Source organism: Mustela lutreola, chromosome 6 (genome assembly GCF_030435805.1).
Source record: "Mustela lutreola isolate mMusLut2 chromosome 6, mMusLut2.pri, whole genome shotgun sequence".
Taxonomy (NCBI): Eukaryota; Metazoa; Chordata; class Mammalia; order Carnivora; family Mustelidae; genus Mustela; species Mustela lutreola.
Genome location: NC_081295.1, coordinates 33,779,001 through 33,798,474, shown reverse-complemented (window position 1 = coordinate 33,798,474; position 19,474 = coordinate 33,779,001). Strand labels below are relative to the sequence as shown.

The 19,474-nt window shown below is 36.6% G+C and overlaps 1 protein-coding gene across 2 annotated transcripts in view; it reads right to left on the bottom strand.

Moving 5' to 3' along the window:
• MMS22L (MMS22 like, DNA repair protein) overlaps positions 1-19,474 on the bottom strand; it is a 134,095-nt gene that overhangs the window by 6,128 nt on the left and 108,493 nt on the right. The window contains exons 20-22 of one of the 2 annotated variants that reach the window (XR_009354541.1): positions 15,719-15,888; positions 12,715-12,926; positions 9,225-9,315 (exon numbers count right to left, since the gene is read on the bottom strand). Coding sequence is in view for 1 of the 2 variants with exons in the window: in XM_059177030.1 (XP_059033013.1) it covers positions 9,225-9,388; positions 12,715-12,926; positions 15,719-15,888 (546 nt within the window). In the remaining variant the exon portion in view is untranslated. Of the gene's footprint in view, positions 1-9,224; positions 9,389-12,714; positions 12,927-15,718; positions 15,889-19,474 lie in introns of both variants that reach the window. The other variant, XM_059177030.1, reaches the window with a different exon arrangement.

Here is a 19,474-nt window from a genome sequence, read left to right as displayed (position 1 = left end):
CTAAGAAAATATAAAAATCTTGAGTCTATTTTTTACAAGCTGATAACTGAAAAAATACATATGAAGACAGGTCTCCTAGAAAGAACCCACATTCAAAAACGTTTTATCATCCTAATCCTGCAAGTAGTAACATATTGACAAAAGACAGACTGTAATCATTCAGCTGAGTTACAGAGAAGCAGATTGACTTTTTTAAAACTCATAGGTATATTCCTCCCTCTCTAACAAATTAGAAACCATCAACAATTCACCTTCGTTCAAAATTAGTCAAAGATCTCACACACACACACACACACACACACACACACACACACATCAACTATTTGTGATGCTATCTTCCTTTCAAAAAAGACAGCAAAGTTACAAAAAAAAATTTGTATTTTTAAATATTTAATCAAGTCATTTAAAATTGTGCATGTCTCCATAAAAATGGAAAAAATGTCAAGAATAAAAAATTCAGTATGATCTAAATGCTACTAAATTTTTGTAATGTTTTTGGCACACTAAATACAAGTAGCTGGGGAGAAAGTGCTTTGTTTATGCATAAAAAGTAATTCAGAAACTCTAATCCATTATAGCAGGAGAATAAAACAGGATACATATGAAGTTCAATTAATTAATATGTACTTAGTAATATTCTCAATGGCCTGAGGATGGTGGATAAAGAAGATGGAGCACACTTGTCTTTATTGAACAAATAACGCCTCATATTAAGTTACAGTTCTGAAATCAGTATAATTGGTTCTTTTTAAAAGAAATTTCCTTGAAAAACTCCAGAAGCTCTTTTGTGGGAGAAGTACTAGAATATCAAGAAATGGCCTTCATAGAGAATTAAGAGTAAGCATTGGGTTTTTATTTTACAACAGTTTTATTGAGTTATGATTCACATATCATAAAAACCAATCTTTTAAAGTGTACAATTCACAGATTTTTAGAAAATTCACAGAACTGAGAAGGCCTAATCACTGCCTAATTTCAGAGTAATTTCATCACCTCCCCAAAAACCTTAATTTACTAACAGTCATTCTCTAATTTCTTCCTCCCCAGCCTCTGGCAACCACTAATCTATGTTTTGTCTCTATGGATTTGATGCTTCTGGAAATGTCTTATAAACAGAATCATACACCATGTGTTTTTTGTTTTGTTTTGTTTTTAAGATTTTATTTGAGAGAGGATGTGTGTTAGCGGGGGGAGGTGCAGAGGGAGAGAGAGAGAAAGAGAATGTCAAGCAGACTGGCCATTGAGCATCGTGATGCCTGACATGGAGCTCGATCTCATGCCCTGACATCATGACCTGAGCCAAAACCAAGAGACAGATTATCAACCAAGCCACTCAGGTACACCTCCACACGGTCTTCTGTGACTGTCTTCTTTTTACTTAGCATACTGTTTTAAAGGTTTATCCATGTGGTAGAAGATATCAGTACTTTATTTCTTTTGAAGGCCAAATAATATTCCAGTGTATAGATATATCCCAAGTTCTTTGTCCATTCGCTGGGGGATGGACATCTGGGTTGTTCCCATTTGGAAGCGATTCTGAATCAAGCTGTTATGGGTCAGTGTTACATGTGTTTTTTAAAGACAACTATTTGCCACCTTTATTTAATTGAACTGAGCTTTTTAAAAAAGTGGAGTTTTTTTTTTAGTTTTTCTTTACATTAACAGCTTTATTGTCATATAATTCACATTCTGTACAATTCATCCATTTAACATGTACAGTTCTGTGATTTTAGTATAGTCCCAGAATTGTGGAACCATCACTAAAGCCAATTTTGGAGTATTTTTTTTACTTTGAAAAGAAACCTGATAGTCTTTAGCTATCACTCCTTATTTTCTTATATACCCTAAAAGAAACCCCAAATCTACTTTTCATCTCTACAGATTTCATATTCTGGACTTTTTATATAAATGGCATTGTATAATGTGGTCTTTAGTAACTGGCTTCTTTCACCTAGAATAATGTTTTCAAAGTTCATTAATGTTGTGTAGCATGTAGCAATCCTTAATTCCTTTTTATGGCCAAATAATATTCCATTGTATGGATATATCACATTTAAAAAAATCTGTCAGCTGATGGACAGTCTACCTTTTGGCTATTATGAATAATACTGCTATAAACACAAATTTCTGTGTGTACTTATGTTTTCATTAATGTTGGGTATGTATCTAGGAGGAACACTGCTAGATCACAAGTAACTCTATGTTTAACTATCTGAGGAATGACCAGATTATTTTCCCAAGTGTCTATACTATTTTCCATTTCCAATAACAGTAACTGAGGATTCTGATTTCTCCATGTTTTTGACAAACGTTGTTATTATTATTATTATCTGACTTTTCCATAATAGCCAACCTAGTGAGTATAAAGTGGTATCTCGTATTTCATGTGGTTTTGATTTGCATTTGCATTTCCCTGATAACTAAGGATGTTGAGCACCTTTTCAGGTGCTTATAAGACATCTGTTTTATTCTTTGGAGAAATGACTATTCAAATTCTTTGCCTATTTTTAATTTTTTTTTTTAATTTACTGAATTATAATAGTTTATATATTGCAGGTACAACTTGCTTATCATATAAATGATTTATAAATATAGTCTTCCATTCTGTGGGTTATTTTTTACTATCTTGATTGTCCTTTAAAGCACAAAAGTTTTTAATTTGGATTAGTACAATTTATCTCTCTCTCTTGCCTTATGCTTTTGTTGGTGTATTGAAGAAGTCACTGACAAATCCATGGTCATGAAGATTTACTACTATGATTTTTTCTATGAGCTTTATAGTTTTATCTCAAACATTTAGATCTATGATGTACTTTGAGTTAATTTTTGCATATAGTGTGAAGTAAAGGTATAACTTCATTCCCTTGCATGTGGATATCTATTTGAGCTGGTATAATTTCTTGAAATACTATTTTCTCACCACTGACTCATCTTGGCACCCTTGTCAAAAAAAGTCCGTTGACCAGACATATGGGTTTATTTCTGGACTCTCAATTCTAATCCATTGACCTATATCTTTCTGCCAGTACCACCTACTGTCTTGATTATAGTTGCTTTGTACTGAAGTTTTGAAATTGGAAAGTGTATCTTCCAGCTTTGTTGTTCTTTATTATTATTTTTTTTTAAAAGACTTATTTATTTGAGAGAGAGAGCATAAGCTGGGGTAGGAGGAGAGGGAGAGGGGAAGAATCTCAAACATTCCTTGCTGAGCACAGAGCCCAATATAGGATTTGATCTCCTGATCCTGAGATCATGACCTGAGCCAAAACCAAGAGTCAGATGCTCAAACCAAATGTGTGACCCAGGGCACTCCTGTGCTTTTTCAAGATTGGTTTGGCTCTTCTGGAGTTACACTGTATTTGTAGATCAGTTTGGGGAGTGGCACTACCTTAACAATATTACTTCTGATCCATGAAATGGAATGTTTTCCCATTTATTTAGATATTCTCTAATTTCTTTCAATAAAGTTTGGTAGTTCTCAGATCTTAAGGTTATATTTCTCTTTTTAAAATGTATTTTAAAATGTATCTCTTTTTAAAAATGTATTCCTACTTGAGTTTAAGAAAAATGCTATTATAGAATCATTTTCTTAATTATGTTTTCAGATTTTCATTAAAAGTATATAGAAATGCAAAAAAAAAAAGAGTATATAGAAATGCAATGTCTTGTTTTTGTATCCTGTAAACTTGCTGCATTTATTAGTTCTAATACCTTTTATTGGAGTGCTTAGGATTTTGTATATACAGGATTGGATCATCTACAGATAGGGATAGTTTTACTTCCTTTTCAATCTAGATATCTTTTAATTAATTTTCCTGTCCTGAGTAGGACTTCTAGTACAATGTTGGATAGAAGTGGCAAGAGTGGACATCCTTGTCCTGTTGCTAATCTTAGGGGAAAAGCATTTAAGCCTTCACCATTAAGTATGACGCTAGCTATAGGATTTTCGTAGATAACCTTCATCAGACTGAATCATTTCTCTATTCCCAGTCTGTCATTGTGTAATGTTCCTCTTTATTCTTGATAATTCTACTTGTTCTGAAGTCTGTTTTGTTTGAAATTAATATTAGCCTCTACAGCTTTGTTTTGAACTGTGCTACCATTTTTCTTATCCCTTTTCTTTTATCTGTGTCTTCATATTCGAAGTAGGTTTCTTGTGGGTAACATACAGTTGGGCTTTGTTTTTTATCCACTGTCAGTCTCAGTCATTTAACTGGCTTATGTAAAGCATTCACATTTAAAGTGATTATTGATATTGCTAGATTAACAACTACCATACATGTCACTTTTCTGTTCATTGCACCTGCTCTATTTTCCTAATCATCTGCTTTTTGTCTGCTTTCTCCAAAGGTTTTGTTTTTTTTAAGGAGACTCCACACACAGTGTGGAGCCCAGTGTGGGGCTTGAACTCATGACCCTGAAAAGGGTCAGTCTGTTCAGATTTGTTTTCTTGTTGTGAGGGGAGGAGTGACGACTTTCAAGCTCTTTACATGTTGAAGTGGAAACCCCAAACCTCTCAACTAATACCACTGAACTGTCTTTTTCTCCCTTCATTTCTCTTGTTTTTTTCTTCTTATATTTTGGTACTCTCTTGTCAGATGCAATTTGAGAGTCATTAAACATAGCAACCCCTTTATCATTATAAAACATCTCTATTTCTAATTAACGATTTTTTGGTCTACGGTCTATTTTGTCTGATATTAGTATAGCTACTCCAGCTTTCTATGGCTATAGCTTGCAGGATGTATTTTTTCTTTCCTTTTACTATTTTAATCTTTGAATCTAAAGTGTTTCCTGCATAGAGAACATAGTTCGATCTTTTTATTTTGATCCATTCCAGTGATCTCTACTTTTAATTAGTTTGTTCAGTCCTTTCAAAACTATTGTTTCTGTTGATATTAGATGGATTTACATCAGTCATTTTACCTTTTGTTTTCTAAATGTCTTGCTTTTTTTCCTCTCATCTCCTTTACTGCTTTTGTTTTACATTATGTGCATATTTTAAAACACAGCATTTTATCTTCTTAAATGGTTTTTCATTGGTTTTGAGTTATTTTCTTAGGAGTTGCTCTAGGCTTACTGTGTACATCTTATCAGAGTTTCAGATTTACATGAATTTAATTCCAGTGAAATACAGAAACATTATTCTTATATAACCTTTCCCATGCTATTGTTTTTATACATATTACCTTTGCAAATGTTACAAACCCAACAATACTTAGTTATTTTTATTTTATATAATTTTATGTCTTTCAGAGAAGCTAAAGAAAAAGAGAAGTAAGGAAAGCAAGTCTGTATTTTTGCTTTCATGACATGCTTTCATGATCATTTCTGGTTCTCTCACAATTGTTCCTATCTAGCTGAGTTAATATCTGAAGTCATTTCCTTAGCCTAATACAGCTCTGCTCCCACCACCTCCTTTGTACTGATATTGATAAATATATTGCATTTCTATGTTATAGGCCCAATCATACATGATGTACATATTTTTTTATATATCATTTTATACAGCTGCTTTTTAAAGCCATCAAGAGAATAAACATAAAGAAATATATATTTAAGCTGTCTTTTACAATTACATAATTGCCTTACTGGTTTTCTTTGTCTTGTGTGGGCTCACTTGACTTCAGCTCTTAAGAATTTCCCTTTTTTATAAGGCTGGTCCACTAACAACAAATTCTCCCAGTGATTATCTGGCAATGTCTTTTGTTTTTCTGCAATGGTTTTATTTTATCTTCACTTCTGAAAGGTAGCAGTTTTGCAGAATAGAGGATTTGTGGTTGACAGCTTTTTCTTGGATCACTAAGTATTACGCCACTGCTGTAGAATTAAGTAGTACCCCACTACTTAATTCTGCTGAGAAGTTTTTTGCTGACCTGTCTGGGGTTCTGTGGTAAGCGATGAGTCATCTTTCTCTTGATGTCTTAAAGATTTTCTCCTTGCCTTGGCCTTCAGCATTTTTACCATGATGCATCTCACTGGGGAACTTTTTGGGTTTATCCTATTTGGAATTAGCTGAGCTTCCTGAATGTATAGGCTATTGTTCGTTAATAAATTTAGGAAGTTTTCAGCCATTATTTCTTCAAATATTTTTTCTGCTCTTTCCTGTCCTCTTCTGGCATTATATGTATTATGGTGCACTTAACTGTATCCCACATTTCTCTAAAGCTCTACATTTTTCTTCATTCTTTTTTTTTTTTTTTTTGAGACTGCATAATCTCTAGTCATCTATTTTCAAGTTTGCTAATTCAAATCCATCCATGAGCCCCTCTAGTGAACTTTTCGGTTTAGCTCATGTACTTTTTAACTTCCTAATCTCCATTTGGTTCTTTTTCATAATTTCTGTCTCTTTACTGATATTCTTTATTTGATGTGACAATATCATTAGACCTTCCTTTATTCTGTTAATCATGCTTTCCTTGAGTTCTCTGAACGTACTATAATGGCTACTTTGAAGTTTTTGCCTATTAAATCTAGGATCTGATTGCTCTGACAGTTTCTGTTGCCTGCTTTTTTCCCATTATATGGATCATACTTCCGTTTCTCTGCATGTCTTGTAATTTTTTGTTGTTGAAAGTTGGGCATTTTTTAATGAAGGCTATTCCATCCAACTCCCCATGAAGTCTCTAACATTGCCCTGCGCTGGTACAACCTTGGGTACACCCAGAGTGTCCTTTCTAAGGCAGTGATTTTGACAGGGTTCCCTTTGTCCTGTTTTCCGATCACACCCGGCTGTGACTCTCTACTAATCAAAGCTGATTACACTATTGTTTTTTATAATGTCTAGGGGTATAAACTGCATTACAGACTATCTAATCAAGTTCAGGCTTTTCTAAAAGGACAATTTCTGTGGGCAGTACTTGAGATTTGTTCCGATCCAAGGGCTCTTTTCAGCTGTGTCTTTCACCATTCTCTCACCAAACTAGACTGTCTATAGAGTAGCCTATATATCTAATGACTCTATTTTATTCTCCTACCTACTGTCTATCACCACAAACTCCACTGTATTTGACTGCACCCTTAGGCTTGAACTTTTTCACACTGGTTTGCAAATGAAGTCGGTTCCTTTGGGAGAGATTCAGGAGTTTTCTGCTCTATGGTCTGCTTCTCCTCCCTCTGCCTTCATCAGGCAAAATCTCAGAGGCATGGCTCTGGTGCTGGGGAGAGGGCCAGTGGTGCCCAATGAAGGACATACCCATACAAGCACTGAGTACTTGTGGAAGGACAGGCAGGAGCCCCAGGCATCCTTAACTTGCTTCACTTGGCGGTGAGTTCATACCTTTAAGCTGTGTCAAGGATGAATGGTACCCCGGTATTCTCAGTGTGTTATACTCCGTGTACTATATGCATCCCACTAGTGGGGGCTGAGGGAAAGAATGGAGCCCCCACTTCTCAGCCACACTTGCCTGGAATACAACCTCAGTATCAGGTAGCATGGGGGTGGGATGAGAAATATTGACATCCTACCTCTCACAGGATGATAGCCCTCCTACTGGGAGCTGGGCAGACAGAAAGCCCTAGGTTCTTGGATCTACCAGTCTGAAGTTAGAGTTTCTGTCTTACTGAGCTGGGAGAAGTAAGAAGGAGGTAGTCTTGGTTCAAATACCATAGACTCCTGCTGCTTTACCAAGTTTTAGCACATTTTCTTAAATAAATGTTTCTCCATTTGCTATATACCCTTAGGACTATTTTCAGAGAATTTAAATTATTTCTTTTAAGTAATTTCTACCAGTTTTGCTGGGGAGTAGGTCAGCAGAGCTCCTGACGTTATCATGCCAGAAGTGGAATTCTTTTAAGTTCTTGAGTACAGGTTTTTGAGTGGATGGTATATTTAAAATGCTCTTGGGCATATACCTAGGAGTGGCCTTGTGGAGTCATTTAGCAACACTAACTCTCTGTGATTTTACAAATTATTCCTTTAAACATTGAGACTACAAGGAAAGCAAGAATTACTTTAAACATTGAGACTACAAGGAGAGCAAGAATACAAGGAGAGCTACAAGGAGAAGAAAAATCTCAGCCACACACACAAATCTGTGTTTAATATTGCCTCCTCAGCTAATGAAGACAGCAATGCAGAGATAGGCAATTCGGCATCCTACCCATCTGGAACGTGTGATGCACTCACCAGCTAGATGTGTGCAGCCAAATTCACCCTCTGCACCCTGGCTTCCTTCCTGATAAATATCACTATCACCAAAACAAGAGGCTAGCTAAGATTTCATACTGTCTGCTCTATCTCAACAAATTTTTGTCTTGTACACCACAACAGGCCTTCACTGAAAGTATGCGTAAGTTTTCGATGAGGACAAAATTTCTAAAGAAGAAACGGGGGTCCATCTGGGTATTTCTGAATACAGAAATGCTACTATCAGGTAAGGGCATTCTATATTAACACACAACATTTTTTTGGAAAATCAAACTTGGGAGCAGGGAAAAAAACAGAACATTTTAATTATTAAAATAAATATAGAGTTAAACAAAATATGCATAAATTTTGAGCTAAAACAGAAAATTTCCAAGACCTATTTGAGCTTTTAGCTACCACTTTGGGCGCTGCCCTCAGATTCTTCAGGATACACATTGAACTCACTTATCACAGCAGTTAGATGTACTTAGGTAGAAACATTTGAGGAGCCCTGCCCTGAACAATCACATTATAATGATAACACGCACACACTTACACACACAGCCTCCTATTTACATTAAAAACTCCTTCAGGATAGAACTATGGCTACTATTCTGCATATTCTCAATAAGCTTATTAAAGCATGCTCCTCACAGTGGGGATGAAATAAATGATATTTTAAAGTGATCCCTAGCAGTAAGGCTGATGAGACTGAAAACAAAAGGATGAGGATCAAAGGATCCTTACAGGTTTGCCTGTGAAATCAGCTTAGATTTTCTGGCAGAAACCTGAACAGAAGAACTTACGCTGACCCCTCACCACATGATATGTGAGAAGTTGATTTAATACTGCAGTCAGATTAAACAAATATTCTTTAAAAGGTTAACAAGTCTAATCAGAGAAGGAGCCCTTAAATAAACTGTTTGCCTTGGGGGAAAAAAACAAAACAGAAGTAAACTATGCTGAAACACGTCAGTTTTTAACCATTTTATCATGCTCAACCTCAGCCATCCGCTTGGAGTTTGATTTTTAGCCACAAGGTATAGAAACTGATATCACATAAAGAGAAGTACGACAAACACAGATTCAGACTAACCTTGGGGTTCACTGACCAACACCAAGCACTTTAAGACGCCAGGCAGGAGCAGTTCAACCTCAGAAATGTCTATGTTCGTTTCTTTGAAAAGCTGCAGGATGAAGGCCAGAACAGATGCTAAGCGAGGAGGGAGCAAAGACCCTTTAAACTCAAAGTAGGACTTCCTAAAAAGAAGCACAATTTTGTTTTGTCTTCTGGTTAAAGTTTCATTGAACAGAAACACATGCCATACACTTTAAAGATACCAACAAATTTTACCCCCCAAATTAATAAAGAACAATTTTTAAAAAATGTATATTTTAACCATGTTATCCTCAAACATAAAAATTTAGGAGCAACGATTGCACAACCTTGCTGTATTTTAAGGGCCAAAGAAGAATACAGACATGAACTAAATGTAAAAAAACTGATCTTTAAATGAACTTAATCAAAACTCAAACAAAACCTCAACAAAACCTAAACAAACAAAAATTTTTTTCCCCTTTCTAATATAAGCCTGATTTCCTCGATCAGTTCCTCAACAATGCAACATTTTCTTTAATGTCAAATTTGCATAAAGAAATCTCTCCTCACATTTATTTATTTAGGGATTTGGGAAGGGTCTTATTTTTCCAAATCAATAAGATGACTGTCCTAGGAATTAGCTCCCCATTTCAGCTCTACCTCTTTCCTTCTTTTAGGAGGTAAAAGAAAAAAAAAATCAGAAGTGATTTAGTATTTAATATTTTCTCTCAAAGCAAAACACATTTTAGCATTATAAGTCAACAGAGATCATAAAGATAAATTTATCTTACTCATTTTTATATCTCTACCTTTTAAGCATGTGTTGGCTCATAATAGGTATTCCGTGTACACTTAAGTGAATAAATGAAAGTGGGAATTGCTCAGTTTCTAAAAGGTCTAGACAACATGAAAGATTGTCAAATACAGCTGAATCTAAGTCAGACATCCATATGTATTTGCGAAGCAATAAAATTTGCCAAAATGAGCCATGGAAATCACTAAGGATTTTTTTTTTTTTAAAGATTTTATTTATTTATTTCTTAGAGTGAGCACAGGCAGACAGAGTGGCAGGCAAAGCAGAGGGAGAAGCAGGCTCCCTGCTGAGCAAGGACCCGATGCTGGACTCGATCCCAGGACGCTGGGAACATGACATGACCTGAGCCGAAGGCAGCTGCTTAACCAACTGAGCCACCCAAGTGTCCCAAGGATTATAAAGTCTTAAAGGGCAGGAACTATGTTTTCACCATCATTTCTATTCCCTACAGTGGCTTCCAAAAATTCCATATCAGTGGATGCATTCAATCTTTGAGGACAAAGGTTTTGTCTTTTTTGTTCACTGTTGAATCCCTAAACATTTATGTATACCTACAGTATGCCAGGTACAAGTATGAGAATGGAAAGGTAAACACGGCCTCTGAAGGCAAGGGGCTCATGTCTAGTGGAAAATTTGGACAAGCAAAAAAATAAAAAAGGTTTGTCTCCCTCCCAAACCATAAGTGACCTTTAATCCCACAAAACAAACTGAGGGTTGCTGGGGGGAGGGGGGTTGGGAGAAGGGGGGTGGGGTTATGGACATTGGGGAGGGTATGTGCTTTGGTGAGTGCTGTGAAGTGTGTAAACCTGGCGATTCACAGACCTGTACCCCTGGGGATAAAAATATATGTTTATAAAAAATAAAAAAATTTATTAAAAAAAAATTAAAAAAAATTAAAAAGGTTACTATAATATAATGTGATAGGTGCTTTGAAAATAACCCGGGAATTATCAGAGAATCAGAGTAAGGAGCCTCAACAAATACGGGGAACTGCAGGAGTAGAGGAGGATGGAGGGATATTGTGGGTTTGGTTGCAGATCACCATAATAAAGCGAATGTCACAATAAAGTGAAATGAAGTTTTTGGTTTCTCTGTGCATAGAAAACCTATGTTTATGCTGTACTGTAGTCTAGTAAGTGTGCAATAGCATGATGTCTGAAAAGACAATCTATATACCTTAACTTAAAAATACTTTATTACTAAAAAAACCTGCTAACCATCATCTGAGCTTTCAGCCAGCTGTAATCACTGGTCACAGATCACCATAATCAATAGCAACAAAAAAGTTTGGAATATTGTGAGAACTACAAAAATGTTAACACAGAGACATGAAGTGAAAAATAATGTTGGGAAAATGGTGCCAACAGACTTGCTGGATGCAGGGCGGCCGCAAACCTTCAATTTGTAAAAAACTGTCTGTGAAGTGCCGTAAAACAAGGTATGCCTGTATATTACTGCATCTGTATATCACTGCAGCATCTTCCAGTTTAAAAAACAAATTTCATAGGAAGCTAAATACTCCATGAAGACAAAGAAATAATTTTTATTACTGAATCTCTGCTGCAGTTAAAAGGTAACAGAGAACCCAAGAGGTTTCATTTATGCATCTAATAATAAAATGAAGTCATTAAGACAGGAGACTAACAAAACAGGACTTCTTAGTGTTTCCTTAGTCATATTCACATTCATTTTTTCACTTACTCTGTTTTAAAAATATAAATAACAGGGGCTCCTTGGTGGCTCAGTTGGTTAAGCGACTGCCTTCGGCTCGGGTCGTGATCCCAGAATCCTGGGATCAAGTCTCACATCAGGCTCCCAGCACCCTGGGGAGTCTGCTTCTCCCTCTGACCTCCCCTCTCATGCTCTCTCACTCTGTCTCACTCTCAAATAAATAAATAAATAAATTTAAAAATAATATAAATAATGTGTTTTCTATAGTAGAGAATACACTTACTGTTTATCTGATAAGAACTAAAGAAAATATGTACCTTTAGGCCATATATAAGGAAAGTAACAGCTATATAGAGAGAACAGCTATTTAAAAGAGCACTGGAGCACCTGGGTGGCTCAATGGGTTAAGGCCTCTGCCTTCCACTCCGGTCATGATCCTGGGGTCCTGGGGTCCTGGGATCAAGCTCCGCATCGGGCTCTCTGCTCAGCAGGGAGCCTGCTTCCTCCTCTCTCTGCCTGCCCCTCTGCCTACTTGTGATCTCTGTCTGTCAAATGAATACATAAAATCTTTAAATAAATAAATAAATAGATAGATAGATAAGATAGCACTGACTCAGGCTGCCATGAGCAGAAGTCATTTTAGTAAGTTCTTAAATATTGTTTCTCAGTGAAAATTAAAGTTTCCAAACTACCAGCATCCTAAGGGTTGCCAATACTTTGGGGATGCTTTGTTACTTTTTTTTTTTTTTTTTAAGATTTTATTTATTTATGTGACAGAGATCACAAGTAGGCAGAGAGGCAGGCAGAGAGAGGGGAAGGGAAGCAGGCTCCCCGCTGAGCAGAGAGCTCGATGCAGGGCTTGATCCCAGGACCCTGATATCATGACCTGAGTCGAAGGCAGAGGCTTTAACCCAATGAGCCACCCAGGCACCCCAACTTTGTTACTTTTTAATAAAGATTAGTACATTGTAAATACCACTTGTTTTTAATATTTAGATGTACCTTATGACTTGTATGATGCACTTCTTTAGAGGTGTTATCGCTGAAGCAGCGGAGGAGTTTCTCAGTGCCAACAAAACAGGGTGTTGTCCGAGACCTAAGCCATGCGGTGAAGCTGGAAGAAACCGCCCAATGTACTGCTCAATAACACTCCCTAGCAGTTGGTTCAGATAGGCATTTGGATTTTGGGACTGACCACACACGATACATATACCCTATAGGAGTAAAAAGAAAAGAAATAGTAAAAGGCAAAGTAAAAAAAAAATATATATAGAACTTATTAGTCCCTAGCATTAACATTCATGTCAGAATGTGTCACCCACAATCCACAAAGACATGGCCTGACATCAACAGGTGATGTTAATATGAGGCTCAGGGAGTTGCTGAGCGTGGGTGAGATCTATGCTGTGGTATCTAACCAAATGTGTGCTTTTGGGGTATACGCAAATGAAGTAGGGGAGAAGTACAAGAGAACAAAGGAAGCTTCCTTCTTCCTCTCATACCCAGAGAACATGACCACCACACTTATCAACTACATTTATGTGTAATTTCAAAGCAATAAAATACATTTTTAAGTCAGTTTTTTTTTTTTTTTTTAATGTGGGTACTGGTCATTTACTTGAGTGACACTACAGAATTTATACTAAAAAATATTCCATGGTAAGAAATGTGATATGTTAAAAGAAAATTGACATAAGGAGAGAAATACAGAAGAGTACAACTCTGATTAATGACTATTTTAAGAGTTTCATATGTCATGTACTGTGCCATGTCCTTTATTATCCTTTATTTCATTTAAATTTCTTAAAAAGACCCATGAGTTGGTATTATCACATCTCTGATTTTATAGCTGGGGAAACTGAGGTTTAGAAAAGTTAAGAGATCTCTTGACTTAATCCCTTCTATTTGTATAGAAATTAACAAAATTAACAAAATAATTCCACGTGGATTACAGTATTTGATACTTAGAAACAATGAAACCAATACCCTGAGAAACAGAATTTTTTTTCTGCCATTACTAAATACTGCCTATTACTAAAATATAGACAATCACCAACACAAAGACAAATCATGTACTAAAAATTCATCTAGAATTTGGTACTTTGTGATTAGCAATGTGTTTCCCTAGAGAGATAATTAGAAATGTTTATGTCAGGCGCCTGGGTTGCTCAGAGGGTTAAAGCCTTTGCCTTCGGCTCAGGTCATGATCCCAGGATTCTGGGATCAAGCCTCACATCAGGCTCTCTGCTCAGCAGGGAGCCTGCTTCCCTTCCTCTCTCTCTGCCTGCCTCTCTGCCTACTTGCGATCTCTGTCAAATAAATAAATAAAATCTTAAAAAAAAAAAAAAAAGAAAAATGTTTATGTCTCCATTTTAGCTATAAATAAGATTATTTGTAATAAAAGTAGCAGAGATCTGTTAAGACACTATCAAACAACTTGGGGGGGGGGAAGCAATGCACACCTCTTTACCCAGTTTCTTCAATGTTTTTGTTTAAAATCACATTAGTAGAAGATGAAGAAGTAAAACATGCGTATATTCTGAAAACCTGGAAGACAGCTGAGTATCTTTAAGAATTTAAAGGCACTGCTCTAAGTAAATTCTGCCAAACAGATAAATTTACCAAATTTTTCAGTTATCCACTTACGAAGTTTTTTTCGGGTTTTTTTTTTTGTTGTTGTTGTTGTTGTTTTTTTGTTTTGTTTTAATTAGGCTCCACACCCAACATGGGGCTTGAACTCACGACCTTGAGATCAGGAGTCCCATGCTACAATGACTGAGCCAGCCAGGCATCCCTAATACAAATTCTTGTTGTACTATTTTGGCATAAGAGGGCCACAGAGAACATGTTTTTCCAGACTCTCCTGCTGCCCAAGATTCTCCCCACCAATATTCCCTGATTGGCAACACTGTTCTCCCTTTCTTCCTCAAGCTTCCCTTCCTGAACCCCAAATTAAGAAGCACTTATCTTCAGTATGAGACACTAATGAATAACAAAGTATGCTTCCAACTCTGTGCTTTCCCCTGAATGACAGATCACTATTTCCAAGTGCCTACCTAGATATTGCACAGCACCTCAAATGAAAGCTGTTCAGATATCAATCATCACCTTCATCCCTACATCTCCAGGATGGCCCAGGTTAGTGAGCCACACTGCTATCTGCGTAAGCAGCCACTCTGGAATCTAGGAAGCATTCTATTTCTTTCTGGTGCTGTGCACCATTCACGCAGCAAGTATTTTTAATCAGACTTCCTAAATGTTTCTAAAGTCTGCTATGTGAGTTCTGTACCTACTGGCTTTGTTCGAAACCTTCAGAAAATGAACTACTACTCATTGCCTTCCAAGTCTTCAACATAACTCCCATACCAGCTTCGATGTTGCCACCAGCATCATCTTGCTAACTTGTAAATATGATATGTCACTCCCCCTCCCCTATTCAAAATCCATCCAAACCCATCAACCATGCATTCAAATCCCCATGTAAAAGAACAAGTCCAGACTCCCGAGTGTGGCACGTGGAGCCTTCCAGTACACGGCTCCTCCTACATGAGTGTCCAACCACAACAGAATTATCTGCTCTTCCCCAGCGTGTCATACTTTCTTAAAGCTCATGCCTTTTACCGGCTGTTCCCTCTGACAGGACTGGTCCTTCAACTCTGACCCCTCTGCTCCTTTACAGCTCATCTCCTTTATGGTATCTTCTCTCACATCTCTCCTCGCTGTCTGGCTGGCAGACAGCTGAGGCCTCTAAGGCAAATAGCGAGCTCACTACTGTGTCTACGCTAGTCCGCCTCCTGTCTCAACTTTAATTGCTTCTTGGGAGACTTTGCCTCTTCCATCTTTGTTTTCAAACAAAAGGAATTTAGAACTTGCTCAACAGAAGTGCCACAGGTACACACATAAATGGGAGGACAATGGATGGTTTTCAAATCTGCAGTTAGGATATTATTTTAAGGCAGAATTTAATTTTTTCTTTGACATGTGCACACAGCCACACTTCCTCTACCTGGAGATACAAAGGAAGGCTCTTCTGAATTGCAGTCAGCATAGGTGCCGGCAGCTCCTTCTCCTGCTGTAGCACGGTGTGCGGCAGCAGTAAACAATCGATGATCCGGAATAGGAGTTTCTGTGCTTTAGAGGTGGCGAAGATCTGTGCCCATGATTTAACCAGAATTCCTGACAAAGAAGAGGCGTAACGGCAGGTATGGTTACCATCTAACCAGAAAGTTTTGCCATTCCACCATAAAATTCACGTTTAAAGGACAAAGTTCAAGTAAGCAATAGAGAGAAATGTGTATTAAGAGTCAAAAGACAGATGTCACATCATGTATTTTGCTAAAGAGACAAAGTTTTCTCAGCATTCTGGGCTAAGAAAAACATAGATTTCCTAAGCAATTGGCATTTAATTCATAATACACTCAAGCACACTACGTAATTTGGCTATACAGTATGTGAACATACAGATCACATGTTGTATTAATCAGATCTCTATTCTTGCTGTGGCTGCTAAGGAAGCTCAGGGGCAAATTTATAACCCAACTTTAAGACCTCTAGAAGACCATGTATTATATACTTTCATGTGTGGGCTCACTCTCCCTGGGCTTCATCATGCTACTACTCCACATTTACTTTTTTGATACCTTGTCTTACAAAAAATTGTATAGGCTGTCTCAACCCAGTTTGCAACACAAAAAGATATAGCTAAATTTAATTGTTAAAGTAGGAAGAAAGGATTAGCTGTAACCTTGAAGCAATCACTTAACCTCCCTGAACTTCACTTTTTGTAACTTCCAATGGTTTAATATACACAGTGAATTTAAATTTTGATTTTGAAAGAACAGAAGCAGACATCTCCACTACATGAAATAGATTATGATTTCTTTAATGCTAGGAACCAGTTGCTACATTTGATGAGACTGGAGTTAAACAATTGAGCACCCTTTGTTTAGTAAAGTAATTAAGAGCAGATAACCAGTTCCCATTAGAGTGTATTTCTGCTACTGAGGTCTTCTTTACTAAAACAAATTTAAAAGAAGCGCTTGCCCAAATGGCACAGAGATACATACACCGCATAAACTTTTATATTTTATTCCACCTTAGAAAGCAGAGGAGATGAAAAAATTCAAAGCCATTTCCATAAAACAAAAAGTTTAAAATTCAAGCTCTGAAGGAAAACAAAAATATGCGTTAGAAGAGTATATTGATGTTAAAAGAAAAAAGCCCAACCAATAATCACTTCTAAGAACAACAAACAGCAACATTAATCTTCTGTTGTAAAAGGAAATACAATAATCAATCATAAAGAAACACAATGCTCAGTTAGCAGTATTTTAAATAACGCTGGCTTGCTCCTCATTTTTCCAGTAGGTGGAAAACTGGTGAATGACAGCAATATAAGAAGAACTCACATCCTAACTAACATTAATATACCCGCAAAGGGAACTGCCATCACCGCTGACACCTGAAATGATTCATATCACTCTTAGGTGTCACACAGGAATTGACTTATAAAGAGCGAGGGGCTTCCTACCAAAAATGCTATCATCTACCCTTGTATTTCATCTTTTATAATGGTTAAAACACTTTGCTGAAGATCTTAAGTTTTAGGAGTTCATAGAAAGCAGAGGCAACCCATTTGTTTCACTGACAAACTGGAACTCTAGATTTAAAAAAATATTTTAAAAAAATATTTATTTTGCGGGGCCAGGAGAGAGAGAGCGTGAGTACAGGGGTGGGGTCAGAGGGACGGAGAGAATCTCAAGCAGACTCCACCCTGAGCATGGAGCTTGATGTGGGGCTTGATCCCAAGACCTGGAGATCTTAACCGGAGCTGAAATTAAGAGTCAGATGTCAACTGACTAAGCCACACGGGTGCTCCCAGAACCCTAGTTTTTTCAGTTTCAGTGAAGAACATTACAATGTGTGGTATTAAAAAATGCAAAGACAGGGTACCTGGGTGGCTCAGTTGGTTGGGCATCTGCCTTTGGCTCAGGTCATGATCCCAGGGTCCTGGGATCAAGCCCCACATTGGGCTCTCTATTTAGCAGGGAGTCAGCTTCCTCTTCTTCCTCTGCCCCTCCCCCTGCTTGTGCTCCCTCCCTCTCTCCCGTGCTCTCTTTCAAATAAATATATAAATTAATCTTTAAAAAGATGCAAAGAGAAAGAAATTTTTTAAGTGAAAAACTTTGAGCAAGGTTTAAATACGTAGTATAGAATTATAAAAAACTGTCTTTTTCCTGCCTACAAACATAACACTTATATAACTGATGATGCTGAAAATATAGAAAAATTGTAGGGTACATACTTGTACAAATGGAAGAGAGCTGTACTATAAGAGTTCTTATGTGTTTAATTATTTTCTACTCTATGCATATATCATGCCTTAAAAAATACAATAAGAGAACTGGGATCATTACAGTAGGCACTTAAAAATGTATTTATATAGTTTGAGAGTAACTTTGCTCATTTAGGAACATTAAAAGATACATTATGTACTATTAGCTAGGTTTATAAAATCATTATATTCCAGAAGCATTTATTTAGTATATGTCATCTTCCACATTGGTGAGGCTCTTCAGCTGATGTATCCCCAGTTTCCAATGCAGCATCGAATGTGTAACTCAGGAAATGTTTTTATTTGTTCAAAATACAACGTGACAACGGGAACAAAAGTTCAAAAGATATGGCCACTAACACAAGTGAGTTTAAAATTTAGTAAGGGTGTGCCAAGTACACAAATAATTATAAAAGCTGGCGAGCTATGAAAAATGTCATAAGAGATAGCCAGATGAAGCATAATCAGGGAGACCAAGGCTACCTGGGAATATGGAAAATGTGGAACATTTGGGTTGGGCACTGAGGGTCATGGGTAGAATTTCAATTACAAAGATAAAGAATGACAGAAGATAGAAGAATGACCAACAGAAAAACACAGGATGGAAAAGTAAAAGGTATAAAGAGTGAGAAAAATGACAAAAAATGATAAAAAGAGGAAAAAAGTGGAAGATACTACTCATGAATCAATCCTTTCTCAGAAATTAGTGAGTTACAATTAAGACCCCGGATGCCTTAATCTTCAGTGTGATTTTATAAATAGTTTACACCTTTCACTAGTACTCTCATAACTAGACAACGTATCCCCATTTAGGCACTGGCCAGGTAAATAAAACAGTTCCTACGGTTAATTCTTTCTCTTAAGTGAATAGGATATCCCCAACTCACACACTTAAAGAAGGTCCGAAACCTCAAAACATTATACTTGCTTCTCTAGTTGTTCTGAGTCTTTTACATATGGAAGACAGTAAATTATCTGTTCTTAATTTTTAACAAATAAATGAGGAACATTATACCAATATATTCTATTCCCAGTCTCTGAGATTTAGACACAAGCAAAAAATACAGATCTATATTCTAGTAAGTCAAAACTCAACCACGTACAAAACAAAGAAGGTCCTCCATTCTTCAAAAGGAGAATTTTACCCTGAGTCCTCATATCACCAATCTGAATATGATTTTGCCGTTAGTTATGACTATCATATATTTTGTAAAATAAAGTTAAATTCTGAAATCATACATTTAGCTTGGCAAAAAATATAACAGAGACTAATAAATTATAAGGATGAATGCCGAAATACTTATTTATCTACATCTTAATATGTTAAATTTATAATAAATTATCACTTATTTTTTTCCCCCAAATTAAGATGCTTGTATTGCTACTATAGCTTTCACTACATTCCACATCATCCATATTTACACATTT